Source organism: Halichondria panicea, chromosome 14 (assembly GCF_963675165.1).
Source record: "Halichondria panicea chromosome 14, odHalPani1.1, whole genome shotgun sequence".
Lineage (NCBI taxonomy): Eukaryota > Metazoa > Porifera > Demospongiae > Suberitida > Halichondriidae > Halichondria > Halichondria panicea.
Genome location: NC_087390.1, coordinates 4,219,090 through 4,245,311, shown reverse-complemented (window position 1 = coordinate 4,245,311; position 26,222 = coordinate 4,219,090). Strand labels below are relative to the sequence as shown.

Genomic DNA, 26,222 nt, shown 5'->3' with positions numbered 1-26,222 from the left:
GCATGCTAACGCAGTTTTCCAGCCAGTTCTCGAAGGGTTCTCTCCCTCCTACGCTTAAAATGCGAACCGGCTGGAATTCGAGACTATCTGGGGGACAAATCCCGGAATAAAAATTAATGATCCCCCTGCATGACCATCGACTGAAGGTTTTAATACAGACCAGACATGAAGCTGCTGGTTTCTCTTATGTTCCTTGCTCTCTGGTGCTATGTACAAGGACAAAATTCTGGTAGGGCTCGTTTATCTATGGTGTAATATGTACAAAATAAATAATCAGCAGAATTTATGATAAATTTTTGTCAGCATCAATTAATTAGTGCCAAATTTATGTCTGATGTACATATAATTATAGATTCCACCTATATAAAATACCAAGACTAATTTGGGGAGCAATTAAAAGCACGATGTCCGAGGGCACGTATATACATCCCTTGTGTTCGTGATAATATATCTAGTAGATACCATAATTATAGATTCGTACTGTAAAAGTCTAACAAAGGCGCCACAAACAAAATTAAATTTTTTCTTGGTACACAAATAGAACGGAGAAATATACATCAGCCTCAAACTGGCACCTATTTAGAGTGACGACCATGGTGAAAATGCAATAAATAGCTGTGGTGGCTTCATTTGGCGCACAATCACAATTAGAGCCAATAAATTAGATTGTTTAAGTTGGTGCTAAGATCGCCTTTGTTAGAAATTATTGTAGAATCATAAATATTTTGTTATAAACTTTCAGACTCACGATGCCTCCCCCAGTCTGTTTCTACGGTACATATACAAGGAGGTGTGAGAGGTGTGTCGCGACTGTCCTTGTGCAATGCTACCAGTGAGAAGCTCAATAGTGCATTCTCACAGTTCCTGACTGAGCGAATTGCAAGCAATTACCAGGTCCCCTTCGAGAAGTGCAAACTGTATGACCTGCAGGAGGTCAGCTGTAGCAATCATGGTAAACAAAATATAAAATATACAGCTTTTTCGTTTTTGCTCTTAATTTAGCTTAAGCTTGTGGTAGCTAGTTTCTTTTATAAACCACCAATTTCTACTCGGTTTCGTGTTCACGCATGCTGTACTACAATCATTCTACCCATGCATGAATTATACTGTTTTAGCATGTCATTTACTTTATTTGTTATCTAAGACCTAATTATTATTTTTGTTGTTGTGATGATGTTTTGTTTAGGAGCAAGGAACCGAAGAGTCAGTTTTGGGTTCAGTGCCAAGTTAGCGTGTGGTGAAACATGCGGTAAATACGTGGACAATGAACATTACCGGGAGCAAAAACAAAATCGCCATGACGATTTGAGGGCAGTTATCAGAACAAAGTCAACTGCTACTGTGAGCTACTCAGGAAGACAAGTGTCAATTTATTACTTCAAGGGAAAGAAAAGCCCACCTTCTGACACTTGTGGACCTTCTACATCCAATTTAGCTGTTGGGAGACAACTGATATGTGGTGAGCAAAAATGCATTACATGCATGTAGCTTATAGTGGCAGCATGTGCAGTTAGATATACCATAGTACTGAGGTTGCACTGCAACTGTGGTGTTTACTCTCAATTGACACCTGCCACGCTAGCCTGCTAGGTTTATATAATGCTACCTGAGGGTTGCTTGCTCATGGTCTGTGGTGGTTTCTGTATAAGTATTCTAACACTCTTTGTTCTGGTATCACATTTCTCATCAAAGTCAGTGACAATGTTTTTGCTTGCTCATGGTCTGTGGTGGTTTCTGTATAAGTATTCTAACACTCTTTGTTCTGGTATCACATTTCTCATCAAAGTCAATGACAATGTTTTTAAGCCTCGTAGTTAAAAAATATAAAAAAATCAGTGCTTGCCTGTAACGTGCTTGTTGCCAAGCTAATAAGGCCGGGTAAAGCTCTCTGTTTACTTTGTCGAAATTGTTTCAAATGATAACGGCAAAGCTATATAGCCTTCTAGAAAAGCCTAGAATCCTCCTGTTTCTTTTGCTGTATGAACTACACTGATGTACTAGTTAGATGTTCACTCAATGTTCATTAGTCCCCTCCCATTCTGCTCTCCTAAGATACGCTTAAAGTATCCACACGCTTATCAACCGAAGCAATCAGCTTGTGCATATATCGCTCTGATACACTAGATCCTCTCACCTCTCACATACATCAAACATTCACCCATTTCTCAGCTTGCTCAGACGCTTACACATCTTGCACTTAACCTAACAGCGTAGATTACCACTCCACCACCCCCACATCTCATGCACACAGAGTGTCCTGCGAGCTGTCAACCAGAGGAGAGTGTGTGTACTCTACCGGCCGAGCCTGGACCGTGTAGAGCTATCCTCCCAAGGTTCTACTACAATGCCAGTCGACAGTGTGAGATGTTCACTTATGGCGGCTGTGGAGGGAACAATAACAACTTTGAGACTGTGGATGATTGCAATAAAGAATGCAAAGGTACATGTACACTGTATGTACTAAATACAATGAAACCTTTAGAACAATGGACACTTTGCTTATAGAGAGGTTGTCGTTTATTCAGAAGTTTCAAGCCCCTTGGGAGTTTGTTATTTTGATTGCCAGTGATGGGGTTGTTATGGCAGTTTTTTGTACGTAAAAGTAATTATTATAATCCTAGTTTCTCTTTGACAGTTTCCTCTAACTCTTGAGAGCTGCTGTATGATTTTTATGTACGGCTGTATATATAATATTAGATATACTCCATACATTATTTAGACATGGTTTTGTGTTAGCTTTCAATTTGCATGTATCTGTATTCAAAACAACTGTGTTTGTGTTTCAGGTGAAGCATCACACAGCATCTGTAAGCAGATCGATGATCAACATTTGACTCAGGAGCATTTCCTGTATACATTTACTTCACATTTCTAGTGCAACAATGAATTGAAATTATTGTCTTCCTCGATTACTTGTGATTCTCTGCTCCCACTGCAGTTACTAAACAGCCTCAGCAATGCCCCGAGGGGAAGGTGTACCAGGAGTGTGGGACAGCTTGTCCAAAAACCTGTGACAACAAAGATGACCTCACCTTTTGCACAAAGCAATGCGTGCCAGGTGAGCAGACTAGGCTGAAAGACAATCATGCATTCAATATTAGCCTCGATCCCAGGCCGCACTGAAGATGGGCCTGGTATCGACTGGTTGCGCATGCGCCACATAATCCCCAGAAACTGGGAACTTTGGATAACATCGTATATGCTCAGTAAAACAATAATGTCACAACGAACAGAAGTGGATTAAAGGAAGTAGTCGATTTGAAGGTTTCTAGCCCATCTGATAGTATTCTGACAGCTACGCTATGTTAACAAAAGACTCACAGCCTGCAACAGTGTGGATGACAATTAATCATCTGAACGAAGTGAAAGCTGACACTAGCCTATATGGGCCAGTATCTAGTAAATGTACCGTAGAGCGGGTAATTTTTGTGGGGTAAAATATTCGTTATTTTTGTAGGCAAGCTGACCTCCACGAAATTTAACGTAGGCGTGGCTACCGGAACGTAGGAATGCAGTGCAGCCACGAGACTAAACGAAATTTTTACTCACGAATACCACCGTTTTTCGAGTTGAACGAATTTTTTACCCCATGAAAATTACCTGCTATACGGTAGTCATATCCACAGAATATTGTTCCAATCTGATGGTCACTGAGAGGACTTCAGGAAATGTACACGTACCATTGTGATACCTATACCTTTCAACGTTTAGATTGCTTTTGTCCTGCTGGCACTGTTGAGCTTGGTAACAAGTGTGTAAGTCAGGAAGAGTGTCCAACTGAGTCACCTGAACAGCAATGCCCCGAGGGGAAGGTGTACCAGGAGTGTGGGACAGCTTGTCCTAAGACCTGTGACAACAAAGATGAACTTACGTTTTGCACTCGGCAATGTGTGCAAGGTGAGCATCTATTTTGTACCCAAAACATCTGTGACTAAATGCCTGCAATCATGTTTACTCTCTATTTCAGGTTGCTTCTGTCCTGCTGGCACTATTGAGCTTGGTAACAAGTGTGTGAGCCAGGAAGAGTGTCCGACTGAGTCACCTGAACAGCAATGCCCCGAGGGGAAGGTTTACCAGGAGTGTGGGACAGCTTGTCCAACGACCTGTGACAACAAAGATGACCTCAACGTTTGCACTCTGCAATGTGTGCCAGGTGAGCAGATATATTGAAGAGCACTCAGTGACATTTTTCATACAGAAATGCAACTCAAGTTTTATCATCACTCCACCACTACAAAATGCCCAAAATTGTACACTTGCCTCCAGATAGTATACATGTAGATCGATACATGTTTGTGTATATTATACATGCAACTCTAACTCCGCGTGTACATATTATAATACGTACCATACTGTGCTTTTAAATAGCTAGGCACTGTGCCTTTATGACCATGTAATATTGGGATACCTACCTTTGACCTTACAGGTTTTACTCTCCATTTCAGGTTGCTTCTGTTCTGCTGGCACTGTTGAGCTTGGTAAAAAGTGTGTGAGTGAGGAAGAGTGTCCGACTGAGTCACCTGAACAGCAATGCCCCGAGGGGAAGGTGTACCAGGAGTGTGGGTCAGCTTGTCCTAAGACCTGTGACAACAAAGATGAACTCACGTTTTGCACTCTGCAGTGTGTGCAAGGTGAGCATCTATTTTGTACCCAAAACATCTGTGACTAAATGCCTGCAATGCCTGTGTTGGTACCACATTACCCAAAAAATGAAATAGTCTACCAGGATACATGTACATGCCCTTAACCTCTTGTTTTATACTCTATATATCAGATTGCTTCTGTCCTGCTGGCACTATTGAGCTTGGTGATAAGTGTGTGAGTGAGGAAGAGTGTCCGACTAAGCCACCTCAACAGCAATGCCCCGAGGGGAAGGTGTACCAGGAGTGTGGGACAGCTTGCCCAACGACCTGTGACAACAAAGATGACCTCAACATTTGCACCACGCAATGTGTACAAGGTGAGTATAATCTGGATTGGACTGCATGTACACCAACAATTTGTGCATGTACAAATTTTATTGGATTACCTACCTTCTACCATTGGGGCTTTCAGGTTGCTTCTGTCCTGCTGGCACTATTGAGCTTGATAACAAGTGTGTGAGTGAGGAAGAGTGTCCGACTGAGTCACCTGAACAGCAATGCCCCGAGGGGAAGGTGTACCAGGAGTGTGGGTCAGCTTGTCCTAAGACCTGTGACAACAAAGATGAACTCACGTTTTGCACTCTGCAGTGTGTGCAAGGTGAACATCTATTTTGTACCCAAAACATCTGTGGCTAAATGCCTGCAATGACTATGTTGGTACAACATTACCCAAAAAATGAAATAGTCAACCAGGATACATGTACCTGCCCTTAACCTTTCAGTTTTTACTCTCTATTTCAGGTTGCTTCTGTCCTGCTGGCACTATTGAGCTTGGTAATAAGTGTGTCAGTGAGGAAGAGTGTCCGACTGAGTCACCTGAACAGCAATGTCCCGAGGGGAAGGTGTACCAGGAGTGTGGCTCAGCTTGTCCTAAGACCTGTGACAACAAAGATGAACTCACGGTTTGCACCCTGCAATGTATGCAAGGTGAGTACAGTACGGTAATCTGGACTAGACTCACTGTACATGTATAAGTGCCCACACTGGTTGGTGGTGGTTGGTACTAGGTGTGTTGAATATAGATGAGGATCCATCTACGGCGGCTTTAGAATTATTGCAGACCTCGCATTTTTTGTTGTGTAGTTTTAAATGCATGCTGTGACTCTACTCTTTGTTGCAGGTTGTTTTTGTTCTGTCGGTACTGTTGAGTCTGGGGATGTGTGTGTGGACCCAAAAGAGTGCAAGTAGCTTCATATCACAGATGAACTTTGATCAAACAGTGTAAATATTAATTAAACTCCTAAGTTAGTTTTACTTGTATCATTCGAGGGTGGCTTTTAAAAGAGGTATATACCTATACTGCACAGCGAGCCACGCCCAACTTTTAGCTTAGTTGCACAGTCAGCACTTGCAACTATGGAGGGGTTCCCTATGGAGAACCTTAACCAGAAACCAGAGGCTGATCTAGAAGAGGAGGAAGGTTCTGAAGAGAGCTCTTACGAGGAGGAGAGTGGTAGTGGGGAGAGCGACTCTGAGACTGGATCGGGGAGCGAAGAAGATACAGATGAGGAGGAGCCTGTGTTAAAGTACAAACGGTTTGCCAAGGAGGTGGTCAGTTCTATTCATGATGGGACAGGTATGGGATCAGGAGAAAGGAACATCATCTGTTGCATTGCTGTACATCCAAAGGTATCTCAACATGCTGCATGCCCAGGCCAACATCCATGTGATTAATTGGTCTTTACACCACTAAGTATGCAATACCCTCGAGCTCAGGCAATGACAGCTGTGTTGATTAATTAATATCGTGTCCTAAATGGAGATAAATGTAGCCACACCCTAGCCTCGATTTTAGCCCACTGGAAATACACGTTTTTAAGCGGCCTGAAATCGAGGCAAGTAGACTAAGTGGAGCTACATCCAACTAGATGCGACCTTCTACATGTATGTATGTGACATCAGGACTTCAACATAATAATGCAACCTCCAAAAGAAGCGACCTCTGGCTTTAAAAGTGTTGCCTTAAATCGAGGGGCTGCGTATATACACACAATTTGATTGATCAGATCATCGTAACTGTTATTAAGTGTGTCAATGATCCTTTGCATGACTGTTGGAAGAATGGTCAACGTCTAAGCGGGTAATTTGGCAAATGAGGCAATTGAAATATTATTAGCGATTGTTTGACAATCATGCATGCAGTGAATGTCATGACCTCGTGCGATATACAAGGGACATTGGTGATTTTTAATTTTGGCAACCCTCACCTTCATTCGCCAAAATTAATTTTCCGCCAAATTTACCCAAGTGCTACAGATATTATATACATGTACATGCACATAGTTAATGCCCGATCTCATCAGAGAGGCTACATGCAGACTTGTGCTATACATTACATATGGTATACCTCCTCGATTTTTTGTTTGGTTTATGACGTACAATCTAGTGCTGCTTTGAAGTTGTCATCTGCTCTATTATCCCTTGTAGTTCATTGCCCTGGGTACTTATGATGGCAGTATCAAGCTACTGGACCACACCGGGACCCTCCTCAAGGATAGAGTCTATGCTCTGGTGAGCCACCCTCGGCATGCATGTACATGTAACCTCGGGTCACAGTGGCACAACATTAGGGATCGACCCACATTTTCACCCCAAAAGTTAAAGTTTAGATTTTTGATAGTGTTGAGTTGGTCATTTTATTGAGCAGAAACAGTATCTTAATTATAAATCCTGAACATTATTGAGTCTAGTAAATGTAATGGTACAAAAATGTACATGCATGAACTGTATTACGGTTTAAACAGGTGTCAATTGAAAATCACCTTGAAAACTGTTGTGGCTGTTGTCATTGGTAGCCAATGATAAAACAGGAGCGTCATGAAGGTGCATGTTTGTCTCTCCACTGTCATCGTTGAATTTATACCATAAAGCACTACGTACCCTAGCTCCGCCTGTCTTTGTCAGCATTGATTAATGTCTTGTATCTGTAAGTAGACATGTAATTATCTCTAACAAACGATAATCTATTATACCATAGATTGAAGAGGTAGAGGGATAGGAAACGGAGTGGTGCACGTGATGACTTACATTGAATCTGCAGTGGAGCCTCGAAAATTATCCGCGTTACGAGGCTATTACCGTATATCTTCTAATTTATCGGACACTTCTAATTACCCCAGACACTCTTTTGGGCAATTTTCGTTGTTCTAATACAACGGACACTCCAGTACTTTAATATTACATTTGTTCTAAATATCCGGACAATACTTTGAAAAGTAGAGTTTACATTCACAGACGGCAAGTAAGACTTAGAGTGCTGCAGTTAGATAGCTTTGAGTAGCTAGTTTTAGATAGCTAGTGCAACTATTCAGTCGCACACTGTTCTATTAAACTTAGCTAGCTCGCATGCAGCTGCTTGCTTGTTCTAATTATTCCGGACACTTCGCATGCTCTATAAAAATCTGTTCCAATTATACCCGGACAATTTCCAAAATAATTATTTTTTACTGTCCGATAAATTAGAAGATATACGGTAAGCACATTTTTTGCCGGGTAACTCCCAAAGCTGTGTTTCCTCGAGACATCATCTCTTTCAGCAACTTATAACACGCCTAGTCCATGAGCCACGTGTAGTACTTGCTAATGACTGACCACACCCAGTAAAAAGAGACTTTCCAATAAAGTTATATGTTCCCAAGGCTGTTTTAGAGCTATTGGAACATATAACATGTAAGCGTGCTGGTTATGACTACTACAATAGGTATATACCTTGAAATATAAGTGAGTTGCACGGACTAAGCACAGTTACTTGTAGTTTATTATGCACTGAGTGTAGAAATAGATATTGTTGTAATGGCCTCGATTAAACCGCAGCGTAGCGCGGCTGTTACTCGAGATACCAACCGTTTCCTATCCCTTTAACTCTTCAATCTATGATTATACGGCTCTCGTTACTCAGTACCTCAATTATCCGGCTGGACAATTTTCTCTACAGCAGAGTCAAAGTTCAACTAGAAACAGGCGTGTCCCTCAAATGTGTAAACTAGCGCAAATAACAACTGTTACCATGTAGATAGACTTCTGCGTGTGCCCAGACAACCGTTGCATGTACCATACATTTGTACTACTGCTTATCATACGTGGATCGAGGCATCGCTTATCCATTCACTTATCTGACGTACATCATGCAGTTATATTACATGTACGTACATGTACCTAATTGCTCTGGAATACTACTGCATGTATGTATTACTATAGGGTGAACAAATATGGTCCAAACAAACCACTGTGTACAAAATGACTCGTACTGTACAAGCCTAGGCCTAAACTATTACGAATTGCATCACTCTTTGTGTGTTTTTCGTTTGCGATCTATGCAAAAACTCGCAATTTGCAATGAAAAGAGTCTCTCTCACATTCGAAGCCTGATATTTGGTAGACTAAGTTGAATTCAGAAGATTATACCAAATTAAGTTATAGTTATAACACAGCCACGAGGGATATATGCCATGCATCCCGAGTGCACGTGTTATAACTAGTTTATATCCCGAGGGCATAGCAACATAACACTATCATAGTAACACAATATAAACTGCACAAAAAGATGACAGAGACAACTCTAGACACAGCTCCATCTCTTCTCTCTTTTAGACGCCAGTATCTGCAGCGTATAAGATTGACATGACCGACGAATGGCTTGACACAAAATTGTTGGAGTCCCAACGCTGAAACCACTGCAAAACAACCCCACCCCACTTCTGGTGCTGCAAAACAGCCCCACCCCACTACTGCTGCAAAGAAACAGCTCAAGCCCCCAGCAAAAAGTGCCGCTTCTAGTGCTATGGTGAAACGGAATTGACATGCATCACGAGGTCGAGAACTAGAGGTCTAGGAACACAGAATCTTAACCTTGGACACTTTTAAAACCTGCATGGTTGCAAAGAAGAAGCTGCAGTTCCAAACATTCCTGCATGGCTGGACTTACTTTGATACTTGTTATTTCTCATGATATTATAATTGTCTGTCTAATGCCAGAGGGGCGTTTTGTGGTTAGTGCATTATGACTTTCAGCAGTGCATTATGCTGCATATTGCACTTGGCAACAACGTAGCAACGGGATATAATAATGTGTAAAATAGACAATTGACGCACAATTATCTTAATTACAATAGAATTATCAGTTGTTTCATTGAACAACATCAGTTTAAACTTTCAATTTGCTACATGTATCAGAAATATTAAAATTTCATTGAAAAAAGTGTTCTGCTAATAAGTGTGTGCAGTAGCACGTACATGTATACTTTCAACATGTAACATACACGACAGCTGTACTTGTAAGACAACAGGCTTGAGATAATACAAAATAATTAAGTTCACTAATAATTTGATGTGAGGGATACCACTACATTTAAAGTGCGACTATAACAGCACCATAGTTTTGTTTTGGACATGAGTTCCATAGCAGGTGTGGTGTCAATTTTCGATATATGGATCTATAGTAGTGACTCACTTAGCTCCACTACACTTCGAGTTGGCAAATTACGTTTAACTTCTTCTCTTGGTTCACATCTGTCACGTGTGTTTGACCGTTTCCTCGAGATTTGTGCCTTGAATAAAAGTTTCACTTTAACATATGCTGGACAGTTTGAGATCTTCAAGAATATGTGGTAGGAAATTATCAGTATGAACACAGCAAGGCTGATACCAGTGGATACATGTACTAGCAGAGACTGATCTCCACCAGTAGTATACACATACAGTGTTGCCGATGAGACAATTCCAAGGTTTAGATGGAAAATATTCTCAAGCAAATTTAACACCCAGTTGCGGTAAACCCCTCCAACGTGAGCAGAGTAGATAAGCAAGCACAGAATTGTGATGATGGTTGCCAAGTGGTTGATTGTAGGGTCTCCAGCAACATTGAGTGAGAACACTAGAAACAGGAATATTCTGACTAGCAGTAGTAGTCCAGTCCAGTATCTGTGCTTGATTTTGTATGGACCTGTATAGGCATCAAATATCGGTAGTAGCCTAGTCACCCATCGCAAGCCCCTTCGATGTGTGAAACGTTGTAGCCACTGAATGGAAAACAGTAGCATAGTGTATGGAAGTGAGAGGAATATTAAAATTAGCAATGCTAACATAAACAATGCAAGATGTTCTTCTTTCCTATATTCAATGTTTCCATCATAAAGCCAGACTCTTCTGATGTGTCCATTAGGGTATTCAATTGTAGTAGACGCAAGCGATGAGATTATAATCCGGAGTAGTTTTGTGTAAGAAAATAAGAATAAAGTAGCTAAAACCTGTACTGCATTGTACCCGCTTAGTTTTGATACTTTTGTTGAATATCGGCTGCAAGTAATCATCAGTATGACTAGAAACCAAACATATAGTGGAAACACTAACTGTAACCATGTTTTAGCATATGTGTCCATGCCGTTGTAGAAGCACACTTCAAAACCAAGATCAAAATTCAGCCACGCAATGAACCACTTTAAAAATGAATTGGATCTGGAGTCAAACATGTGTTGATTTGCCTGTACAACGTTGGCATAAAATATAATTCCGTTTATGGTCCCTTGGGATACAGTCAGGTTTATGTACCTTAACAATGCAACAATAAATAGTCCTGCTAACAAAGTTAATGGAATGATCAAAAATGCCCAGTAGCTTGAACACTGCAGACATCTAGTTGACCCGAACACAGCACTTGTGTTTTGACTACATCTTCCACACAGTACCCCCGATCGATTGTGCTGACATTGTTCATCCGGCTGGTTTATCAATGTATGAGTCTGTGTCAATGCAATAGTCCAATGGACAAAATTTGTGAACAATTACACCTGAATTTGATTGGCCCAGCTGCTCGTTCCTCAAATGCAATGTTGTTGGGTGAATCCAAATTGCTCTCCTCCTTTCTATAGTGCCACTTTGAAGGTCACATCGCAATCCACTGTTTGTTATCGTTTTGTCACACTCACACACCCCACTAAGTGCATTGAAATTGTATCCTTTTGTACACGGCTTAATTGAGATTGTTATGAACAAGTCTTGTGCTAGAGTGTCTGCTGAATGTTCAATCCCATTGTATGGTGTGAAATGCCTACCATGAACTAGTAAGATCATACTATTATCTTGTATTATTATATCTTCATCACCAAGTTTTGATAATTGGATCGTGTACACCAGTTTCGTACAAGTTTGCTGCACATTTTGTAGCAGCTCTAATTCATTGATCTTTAAACTGTTTTGCGGTTGTGCTCTCACTGTGGCTGGCACTATTCCGTATAATTGGCCAACTGCTACTACGTTCATACTCAACTGCTCTCCGGGGAAAACTTCCACCCAATGGTCTATCTTGCAGTTGATCTGATTGTTCCTACAGATGCAGATACGTAGTGCACTTGAGGAAACTTCTGTTTGATTTGTCACACTAATACCTGTGATTGGGGTAAATTCCTCATAGTATTCTTCATTGTAAATGTTGAAGCAGTAATCAAACCATCCTCCAAACAGCTTGTGACCAGCTAACCTTGCTGTATTGTTGTTGAAAATATATGAAACTCCACGGTTAAGTTTAACGAATATTGCACACGGAATGATTTGCTTGTATTCTCCAGCCACCTTCTTTGTAATAGAATAATCTTCTACATATATAGCGCCTCCATAGTTACTGGCATAGTTATTTGTCATTTGTAAAACTGGCAAGGAGGTTTGTTCGGATTGAAGAATTAATGTTGAACCACTGAGAAGTGCGATTGCTCCACCATTGTAAGCCTTATTCCCGCTAAATATCACTCTACCTTCAATGATAATAACTGAGTGAAAGTTTCCTGTTAAGCAGCTGAATTTGTATGGAGTATTGTTGCTGAATATTGTTGTGCCTTCAAACACGATTTTTGATGATTGTGTGTACATGACTAACATAGTTTTCTGGTTGTTACTGATGATTGTCTCACCTTTAAATGTCATGTAACTCTCTTGTAGTATGAATCCATGTCCAACGAGTTTGTTAAATTTATTTATACCGTCAATTGTAACATTACACTGGAAGAAACCGATTCCATTGATACTGTGTACAATTACACTGGAGAGAAATACTCTTGCATTGTGAAAGAGCATAAAACTCGTCCAACTGAAGCACTTCTGTCCATAAATTAAAATGTTTGAGAACTTGACCATCGTTTCCATTGCAGTAGATTTGATAAGGGAAATAAAAAGCTTTGTGTTAGCAAACCTCACATCCTCGAAAACAAGAAATGCACAAGTTACAGGTTCGATGTCTGCTGTAATCAGTATTTGTTGTGGGATTATGTTTGTTATTGTTAAGCCATTGCTACAGATACCCGAAGCACTATGGCTTACAGTAACATTGTGGAATTTGATTACTATTCTGGAATGGCAAATGGATGAATAGAAACGCAAATGGGTTTGTATTTGAAGTACTATGCTTCCCAAGGCCCCAAGATTGTTCTCTACAATAACATTACTAATGTTGCAGAATATCAAGTGTTCATACATCTCCCTGTTTAATATGTTCAATCCAGATGCAATCGCCTTGGTTGTATTTCCTCTTTTAAATGATGAATTTGTGATTCTGTATGTAGCAATTTGCGGGTAATCTGTAAATGGTTCTACTGTTGCTATCACACAGTTAATAGAATTATCCTCCAGCGTCAATTGGTTCATAGTAATGCTATTGTGTACATTAAGTAGTAGTAAGGCAACATCTTTTGAATTAACTATTTGCAATTTGTGTATCGAAACATTCTCTCCACTTGCAACTGTTATTGTTCCATGGTCAATGACTAGCTTTGCTCTAGTTTTACAAGGTGACAGGGACAAGTAAGGCCCGGTATCACAAAGTGAAGCTAGTGCATAAATTGCTTGTATGCTCTCGTAAGAAAATTCACTGCTACAGCCCACAAGTGCAATGTTCAATATTGAAAGGTTAGTAACATTGACAAATGTCAAACTGAAGATGTCATTGCACTGTATCGTTGTTCCTGGTTCCACGTGCGTGGCTGCACCGTGAAAAGAAATGTTTTCAATGTTTTGAATGAGTATGTCTCCTATTGGCTTGTTGATTTGGTGTATTCCAGAATGAAATGATATTTTCGTATTTGACACAAAATAATGGTGAGCATTCTCTAGTAGTTCGGACAGCATGCATTCAGAGTGACTGCAATTTCCAGGAACTGACTGATTTGTTCGTTGTGGAGAGACGTGTAGAGAGTGTTGCAATGAATAGGGGATGACAAGGAGAAAAGTTATCCAGAACAGCATACTTTTTTTAGCCGTCTTGCATAAACATATACGTATATTTTGCTCCAGTGTAGCTACTCTGTAGTGTTATTGAGATGAGTTGGACTAAGTATAAATGTTGCTTCTTGATATAATGAGATGTTATGGCTATGTAGTTCTAAATGTGCAAGAAGTATTTATAGGATATTATTTTGACCAAAGTAAGACACGCCTCAAAGCGTTATTCACAGTGTACTATTACGTGTTTTGGTGTTTACTTGGTTTCACTTTCTGCTTGTGCACGTATTTTGTCACAATCAACATGCCATAATCGGCATATCACATAATTATATACGTATTATTATTATACCATGTTTTCCCTTGTAGCACTCTTCCCAAATCAACCAGATCTCCGTGGATACTGAGGGGGAGTTTCTGGCCAGTTGCTCTAATGATGGAAAGGTAACAGTGCCCCATATGGCACAAAACCATCACTTTTCACCTACATGTACATGTTAATTTACTTATAACTTGAGTACATATCTTAATTGCTACTAGCTAATTTTGTGTGACTATACATGTAGAGTATTATAATTATCATTGGTAGTTCAGTTCTGTTTTTGAGCTTTTACTTTATATATGTAGGTGTCAATCATTGGTCTCTTTACGACGAAGTACAACAACACAAATTCATTTGGAGCTCAAGTAAACGTACGTACACTAAAATACTGCCTGAAATAATTGTATTATTCGGTTTTGTGTGTAGATATGAAATTGAGTGTTGTCAGCTAACAATTATAGTGTTTGTCCTATTGCAGTCAGTTGCTATTCACCCCTACTTTGGGCGAAACACCAGCCGAATGTTTGCGTACGGAACTGACAAGGTACATGTACATACAGTACACTCTAAATTGTTATTGCATTACAATTTTGTACATGTGTAATCTATATGTTCATGTTTTACGTAACATTCTTGCATCCAGAATTGTTTCAGTTACACATTTACTCCTCTAGTCCCTATATATAAGCATAGACTACAGTTACTACATACTTCCTCTGTCCCTACAGTTGGTATTAGTGGAGGAGCGTCGATGGCCACTGACAAACAAGGTGAATCAACTGGATGCTGGCTATGGACGTGTCACTACTATCAAGTGGAAGGATAACCTCATTGCTTGGGCCAATGAGAAGGTGCTGTGCATGCATGGGCGTACGTAGTTTTCCTAACATACATGTAACTCATAATGATGTGTGTAATGCTCATGTGCATACAGACCAGTGGTATAAGTTAGTGAAGCTGCACATAATTATAGGCGAATTGTTCTCTGAGTTATGCACACTTAAGAGCCTGATAATTATACACACTTAAATAATTATGACATAATTATGCTTGTATCTGGTGCTGTAGATGGTGATGGTGTATGATGTAGCTCTTCGGGAAAAGATTACTTCTATCTCGTTTGAGGAGGAAAGGTATGTGTCTTACTACATGTGTAATACAGGGAGAAACTTGATTGCTTTTTGTACATGTATGTGTGCATGCATGGGCATAGGGTATACATGTATGTACATAGTTAGCATGATACTGCAGTACTATAGCAATAGTTACCATGTGAAATGAACTACTTTCAAATTGTATCTTCTATGGCATCTACTACATTTTTTGAGTGGATCGGAGATGCTAGTAAAATGTTACGATGACCATAACTATCTATACTGCTTTTCTCTACCCTAGTATCTATTGCGGGTCATGGGATTTGTACTTTGTAGTAGTAAGCCCTTTCCTGTGATATCCATGCACATCATTGTATACGACTGCGAATGTGGTATATATTTTTGCAGCCTTGTGTACTTGCCGTGTAGTCTGTATTGGCAGGATTCGTCCAACCTGTTAGTGGGCAGAGGCCACATTGTAAAGGTGTGTACATTGTAGCTTTGTAGTATTTGCGTACGCACTTGCAGAGCTTGAGGATTTTTTGATAGTAACTTGCTTGCTCTTAGTTGTACATGCGTATTTCACCAGATATAGTACATGACTTGTATCCCTAGACTTTCATGCAAATACCTTTGCATCTCTTGTACTTACATGTATTCCCCCTTGTAACATTTCAGACTGTGACTGTGCAAGAGGGTGAGGAGGAGCAGAGATCTACTCTCACAACAGAGGTGGTGGACGTGCCACCAAAGAAGAAAAAGTTCATGTTTATATGTAAGATTTCTTCTCTTTTTGAGTCTCAACCAATTTTAATTTTCAACAGCTGCTCACAATACATTCCCCAAGTTCTTAGTGTGTGGAGTGGTCCCACTGATTGAGAACAAGCAATGCAAGCTGGTAGGGATGCAGTTAACTAATTCAAATGTTGCGTTTAATACTCTGCTGCATGCATTTACATTGTGTTACTATCTTACAGGTTATGCTTGGCTATAGTGCTGAAATCAGCCCAGATGCAACTGTAAGTGGGGTGTCAATCGTGGCACGAATCTGCATACTTGTATGACAGATAAGTCGGTCATGTTTATTTCAGGGACCCTGAGGCTTGACAAACATAGCTAAGAGGTGGCCTGGTACCACACTTTGAAGCACATTCCATCCTAGTCTTACAGATCAGTCACACTCCTGCAGAGAAGCGTCTGCATGAGCTCTTTTATTTGACATTATATTCATGAATTTGTGTTTGTTGATTGCTCGAATTCCAACTGACACTGACAAAAATCAATGGAATATTATAAGCGATTTCCCCCTCATATCAAGCTAGTAATAAATAAAACTATACGTAACGGAAATAATTATCATGTCATGTATTATTACGTACTATATATAGATCCTTATCGAAAGCTCCCATTTCCTATGTAGAGAAGTGCGCAGGTCCCGCCTCCCCACCTGGTCGTGGTGTCCCCAGGATATTACAACCCAGTTGACAAAGAATTCGAGCACCCAGAACACATAACCAAGGACAAGCTACTGCCCAAGGGATACCAATACTGTCACTGCGAAGAGTATCACTTGGGTGGGTACAAGCACTATATTTATTGATATTTCAGTGGTACGTATTATATTGCTGGAAGGGTCTGTATGATGTTGCACATTTTCTGATCGATAGCCAAATGAAGGTCTTGCATGGGTGCATAGGTCGGGCTTATGAATAAACCTACGTATGTATGACTGGTACTCATTAACATCAACACATCAACACATGTTAATAATTATTGTTCATTAATAATTATTTTGTAGAGAGTGTTGTATATGAAGACCGGTTCTATATTGTGACGCCCATTGACATCATCCTTGCTCAGGTTAGTTAACACAGCTTACTATTATAGTATAGTTATTATATAATGCATAGTCGTATTGGGGTGTGTATTCATTTCCATTTACCATTCTGCTGCTTAGAAAAGAGATGCTAACGATCATATTGACTGGCTGGTCGACAAACAAGATTTTGAGGTGAGCTACGTTGCTTATACCCCCTCTTCACAATTCTCTAGCTATTTATTTTTCTACAAAAGTAGCTATTTATGTATATCTTTGAGCTCACGAGTGTTTCTGTTCATGTACAATATACGTGAGCAAATAATAACTGGATTTCTCCAGGATAATAAAAATATGTTATTTGCTGTTCCATTTGTATTGCCTCTTCTCTTACATATACAATCATGTATGTATGTTATTAACTGAAGTTTTAACCTGTGCAGGAGGCTATGCAGTATGCTGAGAATCCTAATGTTGCTAGAGTTGTTGATCAGGGAAAGTTGCAGGTTAGCCGTCTACTTCATAAGTATGTGTATTTGTCCTGTATGTACATGTATATAGCATATACACATATTATTATTGATGACTTGCACACTGGCTCTTTTTGTACACTGTAGGAAATTGGTATTGAGTACATTTACTATCTCATGAAGAAGAAAAACTTCTCAGAAGCTGCTCGGTAAGACTAACAATGAATGAAGATTACTGATGTGTTGATGGAGTGAACGAGCAAACAAAAAAATGATCTTATAGCGTAGTTAATGCTCGTCTGTCATCTCCTACGATTAACAGTTGCTTCAATTGCAGTTACATGTATACGTATCTTTTGTATGCGAATTTTCTGAAGCAGCTCTCTACTTCAGTTTCACTGTCATATTACAGGAAATGCCACGAGGTGATTGGTAAGACTGACAAGAGGAGATGGGAGGACATTATTGTCACCTTCATGCAAAAGAAGCAACTCAAAGTTAGTCGCATACTGCAGTACAATTATGGTAGTAATTCCCCACCACAATGCAGTTGCTGCCCATAACATAAAAAAATGGCCTCATAAAAATTACACACTTCTAGATTGCTCTGTCAAGCTTATAAACTACATATTTTCATGTATAGGAGATCCGCCCCTTCATTCCAATCAGTGACCCAGTACTTAGTCCGGCCATCTACGAACTGGTGCTCCACGAGCTGCTGCAGGAAGACTGCCAGGTATCAACTACGTAGCTTGGGCTAACCTATTGACTCTTTGCCTTTTACACTGACTATTATTAATGTTTTCCTGTGAGCTACATAATTATATTAATTCTGCTAATTTGCCTGTTGTCATGATGAAATCTGCTTCAATCATGCCCCAGACCATGCAGCTACATAAGTTAATTGTAAGTAGTTTGACTGTTACCAAGCGATTGTACATGCAGCTGTACGATTTATAACAATTGCTGTTATTACTTTCTCTTGTATGCACAGACGGTGTACCAGGTGATCAAGGCATGGCCCACCACCTTGTACAGCCCTCAGGTCATCATCAACGCAGTAGAGGTACAAGTTTTGGCTCAGTTCTTCAGAGTATACGTGCACTGAACAACAGTCACTGTATTTCGTTAGTCATTAACAGCTAAAGGGTCGTGTGTGTATTAATTTTGTCACGAAGTCCAAGTAGCCATCAATCTCATCCATAAACTTACTTGCCAGAGCCAAAATATACATGTACGTATGGAATACATAATGCATGAGCACAACAAATGATCACCAGCTCGACGTATATATATAATTATGGAGTATACCTATAAAAGCCACTTCTGCTTGCACATATATGTATAATTGTGTTGCCTTGATTCAGATGAGAATGCAGTATGACCCAGGCAATAAGGGGCTACTGAAGGTCAAGGCTTGTCTGTAAGTACAGTAGAGTACTTTACTATTTAATGCTCTTTATGTATTCAACAGCATTAATTTTATAGTGGATAGTTGATTCCACTGCAGACACGAAGACCTTGAGCAGTTCGATGAGGCTATGAAGATCTATCTACAGTATGTTTTGTTTTTAGTAACCATTCCTCATTTCCCCATCTGCACTTCGTACGTAGATTGTATACAATACTAAGATTTGGCATATAGATGACTGTATGAAAGTAATGTTTATTCTCCTCTTAGACAAGGGCACATCGAGGTATTTGAGCTAATCCAACAGAAAAAACTCTACTCGGCTCTAGTGGAAAACCTCATACCACTCCTGAAGGTGGACACACAGGTATTGCTGTGCATCAAATTCTCAACTATTCTCAATGACGGTTTGTTTCATCTTTCTAGCGAGCTGTTAAACTGCTAGTGGAATGCAGACAAGATGTACCAGTGAGTGATCATTTCTCTACATCTAAAATGATACTGCTAGAGTAATGATCTTTATTTACTCCTGTACAGCCTCAAAAAGTGGTCAAGGAACTGGATGTATCAAGCCACGAAAAGTATTTGCACATGGTAAGAAAGCATTTACCCTTAGTTACTACATTTAGTACGTACGCGTGTGGTGCTTCAACTATCTTCACTAATAACTTGTTTATACCACCACGTGCAGTACCTTGACTGCCTGTTTGAGCAGGACCCCAAGTGTGGGGGTGTGTACCACGAGAGACAGGTGGAGCTCTATGCTCGTTTTGATCCCGACAAGCTGCTACTTTTCCTCAGATCCTGCAATGACATCCCACTACAGAAGGTGAGGGCAGCATTTGCCATTAGTTAATTATGCATATGAGCATAGCATAATTTTAATCTCTAGTTACGTCTTCATGTGTACTATTATAAGCTAACAGCCCGAATGCTTATACTCAAGAGTCGTTGTTGACGCGATTAGCTCTAGTGGTACACGTAGGAATTGGTCCAACCAGCATTGCCATTATTAGTTCATACAGGTTTTTATTCGAGAACGTTTACTAGCTGCCCTAAGACTCCTTGGCGTAATTTCACTCGTCTTACTGTTCTGAAATTTGCAGGCTCTTGAGGTGTGTGAGTACAACAAGCGCTACAAGGAGATGGTCTACTTACTAGGTGAGATAGCAGCACTTTAAAGCTTTGTATTGCTATCATAGCTAGCTCTCTCTTTCGATACTCACAGGAAGGATGGGTAACCAAAAGGCAGCCTTGGAGCTCATCATCAAGAAATTGGAAGACGTTGACATGGTAAACTCAGTCATGTATGTACATGTATTGATGATGAGCTCTGCATGGGAAATCAACGTGTTATCAAAGTGTACATACTGTTCTCACTGTCTATAACGGGATCTTCAACATACTGAATTTCAAGTGTTAAATGTATTTGACAGGAAAAATTACATTGTATGTTATACTTCTGTATGTTTATCTATTATACAGGCAATTGAGTTTACGATGGAGGAAGGAGATGAAGATCTTTGGGAGCTGCTCATATCACTTTCTATACACAAACCAAGTACGTATGTGCTGTGCAAACACTAAATACACGTAGTTTCTACTAACTGATCGGTAGCCCTAAACATGTACATTGTATATACCGGCCACCTGTGATCATGGCCCCTACTCAGTGCTCGACACGTATAAAAGTAGTTGACCCATGTGTTGCTTAATTTGTATGTATAATATCTTCTGTTTCTCGAGCACAGCGTTCATCACCGGTCTGTTGAACAATGTTGGAACACACATTGACCCCACAAAGCTCATCAAGGTGAGGTGTTCTGTGAAGTAGTTTAATGACAAGTGTAAATGTTATAGTTTCTGATTCACGTATATACTTGTATGTACTTAAATGTACGAAGCAATGAATTTTATTCATGCATGATCACCACAGTTAAACTGGTTTTCTTGTTGTGCAATATAATTATGTGTCACATGCTTCTACTGTATATGCAGTGTCCAAAGTACTTCCTTGCATTATATGTCGGAATTGAAATTGGACTTCATAGCCTAAATGAATCAATATTCACACTTACATGTAAACATTACGCGAGAGCGGCTTTCAATCTGAATAGCTATAGTGCTGCTCACCGTTATGACAATAATAATTTTTAGCTTAGGGAGGTGCTTGAGCACCCTGATCCCATAGCTGGATACGTCACTGACAAAATCACCAATCACTCATCGTAACAACATTAATGAACTGTGCATGCCTGTTGAATGTGTTGTTATTTCTTCAGAAAATTCCAGAGCGGACAGAGATCCCTAATCTTGGGCGCTCATTGGTCAAACTATTGCAAGATTTTCAAGTTCAAGTAAGTATATCCCAAAGTGCTAGTTGGTGTTTATGGTGGGAGTATAATTAATAATATTACGTTCAGCGTTGTTTACGCAGTTCTTCCCTTTATACATGTGCAGGTAAACTTGAGGGAAGGTTGTAAGAAAATCCTTGTTAAAGACAGGTATGCAATGCCATCAACTTTTTGCTGTTGCAATACCAGCAATGTAACGTGCTAGAAAAACAATTTTTGCTCTTGCGTGGTTGCTGTCACCTGACTCTTGGTTTGTATAATTATAACTCTATAACTTTCACAGTCACAGCCTCATGGAAAAGTTGCATCGGCTCCAAAAGCGTCCAATCCATGTTGACAGTAAGTAAGCCACCGATTCTATGTTTAGGGAGTCAAATAGTTCTTTTCCCCTATAATTATAACCTCTGCATGACATCCGTCTATTCTTCTCTGTAGATGATGCAAAGTGTAAAACCTGTTGTGGAGAAGTTATTGACATGGGTTAGTGGATACAATCAAAACATGCATTTTTGTAAGGACTTTGCTTTAACTGACACCACCACCACCAATCAGTTGGCTTGACAAGCTAGCTAGCACAACTAAGCGGTATAATTACCGTATAGCGCGACATTTTCAAGGGGCTTAATTTTCGCGGATTTCGTGGGTTAGCAATCCTACACGACAATTAAGTCCACGAAAATTGTTCTTTAATTAGAATTATTGCTATAACGTGCAAAGATTAAAGGCATGGCTTCCAGTACAGTTGTTCCGCGAACATTATGCAATGAAATGCTTTTGGAGGCCATTCCACGAAATATAAGTGCCTCGAAAATTTTGCGCTATACGGTATATAGATTTATGAGAATAGGGGCCCATTATCTGTATGACAGTAGATTTTTCATTGCAAAGTAGCAGCTTAAAAGTGTGTGTGATTCAATGTCACACAGAACCTGGGTGACTTAGCCAATTTTATCTTGACCTGATATTTACCCGCCTGTGTGCAAAGATTTTATGATATTATCCTATGGATAATGCATTTATTGCTTGGTTACCTTGAGATAGCTACATGTACAGGCACAAAAGCTAGCTATAAAACGTTGCATAGTAACCCTTTATTTAAATAACTCGCTATGAACAGCTCCCTGCAAGACTTCTTTGACAAAGAGATATTCCGAGACTTTCTAGCTGAGCCTACACTTCTAACTACCCTAGCAACTGAACCTACATGACTGACAACCCTAGCAGACCAGCCCCACCCCTTAATTCCAATTACTCGTCCCACTCCTCCAAACTCAGTCTCTAATATGGACAGTGCCCCAATTCCAGCCCCACCTATTGCTCTAATACCACATATCCCAGCAGACCTAGACGATGAAGAACTGGAACGCTTCGTGGAAGAACAAAAAACGAAAAGAAAACAAAATATGACGTAAAAAAATGGTATGAGTGGTCGAAGTTGGTAGGTGAAACAAGGCCAATTGAAGATCCCACCAGTCGAATTGAACCGACTCCTGGGACACTACTACTGCAAAGTGCGAAAAAATAACGGTGCAGCATACAAGCCAGATACCATAACGTCGCTTCGAAGTAGCCTTGACAGACACCTCACCAAATACCACCACAAAAGCTACAGCATCATTCGAGACGTCCAGTTTGCTTCTTCAAACGAAAAGCTTAAAGCCATTCGAAAGCAACTGAAAAAAGAAGGGAAAGGAAACAGAGCTAATGCTGCAGAAGCACTCGAATAGGACGAGATAAGAAAATTCTGGGACTGCGACGCCTTAGGTTCTTGCTCAGCGGAGAACCTTCAGCACACGATATGGTTCCTTCTGACCATGCACATAGGTATGCGAGGAAGAGACGAGCATCACAAGCTCACGTTTGGTGACTTCAGCATCCAGTCTGACAGTAATGGTCTGAAGTATGTCGTATTTAACGAGCGTGACACCAAGACCAGAAATGGACAAGCAGGCGGTTGTCGTCCTTTTCGACCAAAGATGTGGGCCACTCCAGAAAATCCTGAGCAGTGCCCAGTTGCTCTCTTTGAGAAGTTTATCGAAAACCAACCACCATCCATGTGTCTGCTGGAGTCTCCATTCTATTTGGCCATTAATTGCCAGGCAAGTGACAAATGTTGGTATAAACGGCAACCAATGGGTCGAAACAAGATTGGAACGATCATGAACACTCTTGCAGAGAAGGGAAACCTACAAGGGAAAAAAACAAATCATTCAGCAAGAAAGACCATGATAACTCTACTATCTAAACAAAATGTTCCAGACACCTAGATCCAGCAACAATCAGGACACAAAAACATCCAAAGCCTAAACTCCTACAAGTCAACCTCCCTTCAGCAACAAAAGCAAATGTCCCGTATAATCAGTGGAAATTCAGCTGGGACATCTGAAAACTCAACGCCCGAACTAAAGATGCCAGGTGGTCAAACAGGCTTATTTCAAGGAGCTCAACTCAGTGGATGCACTATAAACATTGGATTTCCGTTACAACAGATATCTTCTGTAGTAAATACGTTGGACTTACTGCCTCCCGCTCAAAAGAAGACCTGTCGAGATGAGAACTCTCTGGTGTAGGTAAATCTACTCACAGAAGTGTCCTCTGAACACTAACTATAGCTATAGCTAGCTATCTCTTCTTATCACGATTGTTTTACTCATCATGAAACGTTCATTCCAAATAAGAATCACTTCCTAGTGTGCAATAACAAGTGTGCAATAATACTTTCGGGTGTGCGATATGGAAAAATATCTGCACACTTGGTGATGAGTCGCTTCCTGTGCAATTTGAATGTAAAATGCTGATGTCAGCACTTATTAAAAAGCAATAATATCATGCATATACGTTACAACTCCTGAATGTGTGCTATAATTATAGTAACCAAGCAATGAGAATATGACAGTCTTTATGATAGTCTTGTTGTCACTATAGACGAGCAGTCAGACTATGTCATCTTCTTCTGTGGGCATATCTACCATCAGCGGTGTGCTCCCAAGAGGAATGATGTAAGTTGCACACTATTGATTTTTTGTATAATGATCACAATGCTGTTACAGTTGGAAAGACGTACCCAATAAGTTAGCCAAAATACGCCCATCCCTTTTTTGTTACAAACTTCTCACAAAGGAATTTTGACTTGAAAATACGCCCACCCAGAAGAGTTTGAGCATGCACAGTAGCTAAAATATCACCTGTTCACAATAAATAGCGAAGAACAGCAGTTTCATTAGTGAGTAGCGCTAGTAGACTCTACTCTATGTTGGTACAGCTAGAACATAGTTATAACGTGTCGTTCTGTTTGCCCTCGAAGATTTGAACAGAAGAAAAGTAGATCACTCAATTATGCAAGTTACCTTGCCTAATTGCATGGCTTGCTGTTTCTTCTGTGGAGAAAGTACCCAGAATGTATACTTGATACGTGTATATAGGTCTCTAGGAAGATGCCCAACTAACTACTATCCCTGCCCTTACATGAAGAGCAACGAATACGTTTCCATGTTCAGTAAAATTTCCCCTTTAGATCATAATTATAGCTTTAATTTGAAATGTTCATTTTGTACAGTACGTAACTCATCAATGATACAAATAACAGGTGGCAATGATGCTAGACCTTCAGGTAGTGGGCGTATTTTCGAATAAAACTTTATAGCTGTTCGTAAAAAAAATACGCCCTTCCCCTCTCATGCCTAAAGTTCTGGCCGAAAAGTGTGGGCGTATTTTTTGCGAGGGTGCAGTAATACTACAATGTTTTCTTGTTACTGATTCATGCAATTCACTGTCACAGATGATGGTATGCAGATCTTGTTATTCTGGAAAAACGATAACAAGTCAAGTACCAATGAAATCGAGAAGACTGCACTAACTACTATAGATGTATTGTACATTAAAGTTGGTTGTGTTGTTGTATATATATTAATTTTTATTGTGTGATGTAGTAAATTAGTGCGTGTGTTGATTATTTTTTAATGGCTGGGTTGTACTCAAGGGGTGATTGTTTCAGGAGGAAATAAAGCCAAAAAACCCCAAAAAATAATAGGAGTTAATTTCAAAGCTCTATTATGAAACTTACTGTACGTGTCATGTACAACCAATTTTTAAACCAATTTAAGCCTATAGCAAATTTAAAGAGGAAAAAATTCGAAAACACAGTTTGTGTTTCTCATTTTAATTCATTCAAGTAGATCATAATTATTATAACTGCATGTTTCTGCACTTGCACCTCAACCTAATCTCTTTAATTTGTTTGCTTGTACTATAATTATTAAGACTGCATCGACCTAGTGTTATTTTAGAGACAACTGATGATTGCATACATGTGTGTGTGCTATAGTCTTCTACATTGTACCATAGATAGAACTATGATTGTACAGCATGACTACAATGATATAACTCTGTTATAATAATTATAATTATGAAGTTCAAAAACAATTAAGAAGTATATATATATCTAGTGCTGCATGGACCTCACTTGAACCATGCCATAATAATTATCGATCAATGACCATCACCAATTACCCAGTCTCATGAATCAGCCGCACCTCTCATGCAGTGATGAGGTCTTCCCAATTGAAGAATGAGACTACATCAACCCATGCATGCATGGTTATAATTGTTTGCGTCTTTTATGGCCAATATTATACCCTACTTCAATCGATATTATATCCCTGGGCCCCCATGCATGCATGCATGCATACAGGGCTCTCCTTTGAGGGGGGGGGGCAATAATAAATATTTTATTATGCAAATTATTAATTAAGGTTATACACATGTAGCTGATTCAAATGACCTTTGAACCACGAATTCATTATTCCGAGCGATCGAAGCGAGGCTATAATTGGGGTAGGTTCAATTGAAATCAACGGTGGTAGTGCATATATATAGTGGTAGTGGTATAGTGCTAGTGGTGATGGTTGG

General features: G+C 39.9%; 3 protein-coding genes and 1 pseudogene across 5 annotated transcripts; 3 read left to right on the top strand and 1 right to left on the bottom strand.

Annotated features, from left to right (window-relative positions):
* The first annotated feature begins 68 nt into the window (after positions 1 to 68).
* Positions 69 to 5,930, top strand: LOC135347770 (von Willebrand factor-like). Of its 3 annotated transcripts, XM_064545814.1 has the most exons (12): positions 69 to 229; positions 743 to 952; positions 1,187 to 1,459; positions 2,252 to 2,440; positions 2,939 to 3,058; positions 3,712 to 3,897; positions 3,968 to 4,153; positions 4,446 to 4,631; positions 4,775 to 4,960; positions 5,056 to 5,241; positions 5,385 to 5,570; positions 5,764 to 5,930. In XM_064545814.1, the coding sequence occupies exons 1-12, from the start codon at positions 166 to 168 to the stop codon at positions 5,829 to 5,831; spliced, it is 2,040 nt and encodes a 679-aa protein (XP_064401884.1). In that variant the 5' UTR covers positions 69 to 165; the 3' UTR covers positions 5,832 to 5,930. The 3 variants fall into 3 exon arrangements, with proteins under 3 accessions (XP_064401884.1, XP_064401885.1, XP_064401886.1); XM_064545815.1 differs by lacking the exon at positions 4,775 to 4,960; XM_064545816.1 differs by lacking the exons at positions 4,446 to 4,631; positions 4,775 to 4,960.
* On the top strand, positions 5,928 to 25,281 carry LOC135347762 (vacuolar protein sorting-associated protein 41 homolog). Its single transcript, XM_064545795.1, has 35 exons — positions 5,928 to 6,272; positions 7,071 to 7,154; positions 14,217 to 14,291; positions 14,475 to 14,540; positions 14,648 to 14,713; positions 14,898 to 15,020; positions 15,238 to 15,302; positions 15,672 to 15,747; positions 15,942 to 16,038; positions 16,088 to 16,161; positions 16,241 to 16,282; positions 16,684 to 16,837; positions 17,062 to 17,123; positions 17,221 to 17,274; positions 17,523 to 17,585; positions 17,697 to 17,758; positions 17,962 to 18,046; positions 18,193 to 18,285; positions 18,544 to 18,615; positions 18,917 to 18,972; positions 19,060 to 19,107; positions 19,231 to 19,327; positions 19,387 to 19,428; positions 19,498 to 19,554; positions 19,652 to 19,789; positions 20,067 to 20,121; positions 20,189 to 20,253; positions 20,446 to 20,521; positions 20,712 to 20,773; positions 21,243 to 21,317; positions 21,421 to 21,464; positions 21,598 to 21,653; positions 21,750 to 21,794; positions 24,240 to 24,313; positions 25,093 to 25,281. Exons 1-35 carry the CDS (start codon positions 6,000 to 6,002, stop codon positions 25,168 to 25,170), a joined length of 2,754 nt encoding a protein of 917 aa, XP_064401865.1. The 5' UTR covers positions 5,928 to 5,999; the 3' UTR covers positions 25,171 to 25,281.
* LOC135347765 (uncharacterized) lies at positions 10,571 to 14,007 on the bottom strand. Its single transcript, XM_064545798.1, has one exon. It carries the CDS (start codon positions 13,869 to 13,871, stop codon positions 11,352 to 11,354), a length of 2,520 nt encoding a protein of 839 aa, XP_064401868.1. The 5' UTR covers positions 13,872 to 14,007; the 3' UTR covers positions 10,571 to 11,351.
* Positions 22,598 to 24,233, top strand: LOC135348116 (zinc finger MYM-type protein 2-like; annotated as a pseudogene).
* Positions 25,282 to 26,222: the final 941 nt, after the last annotated feature.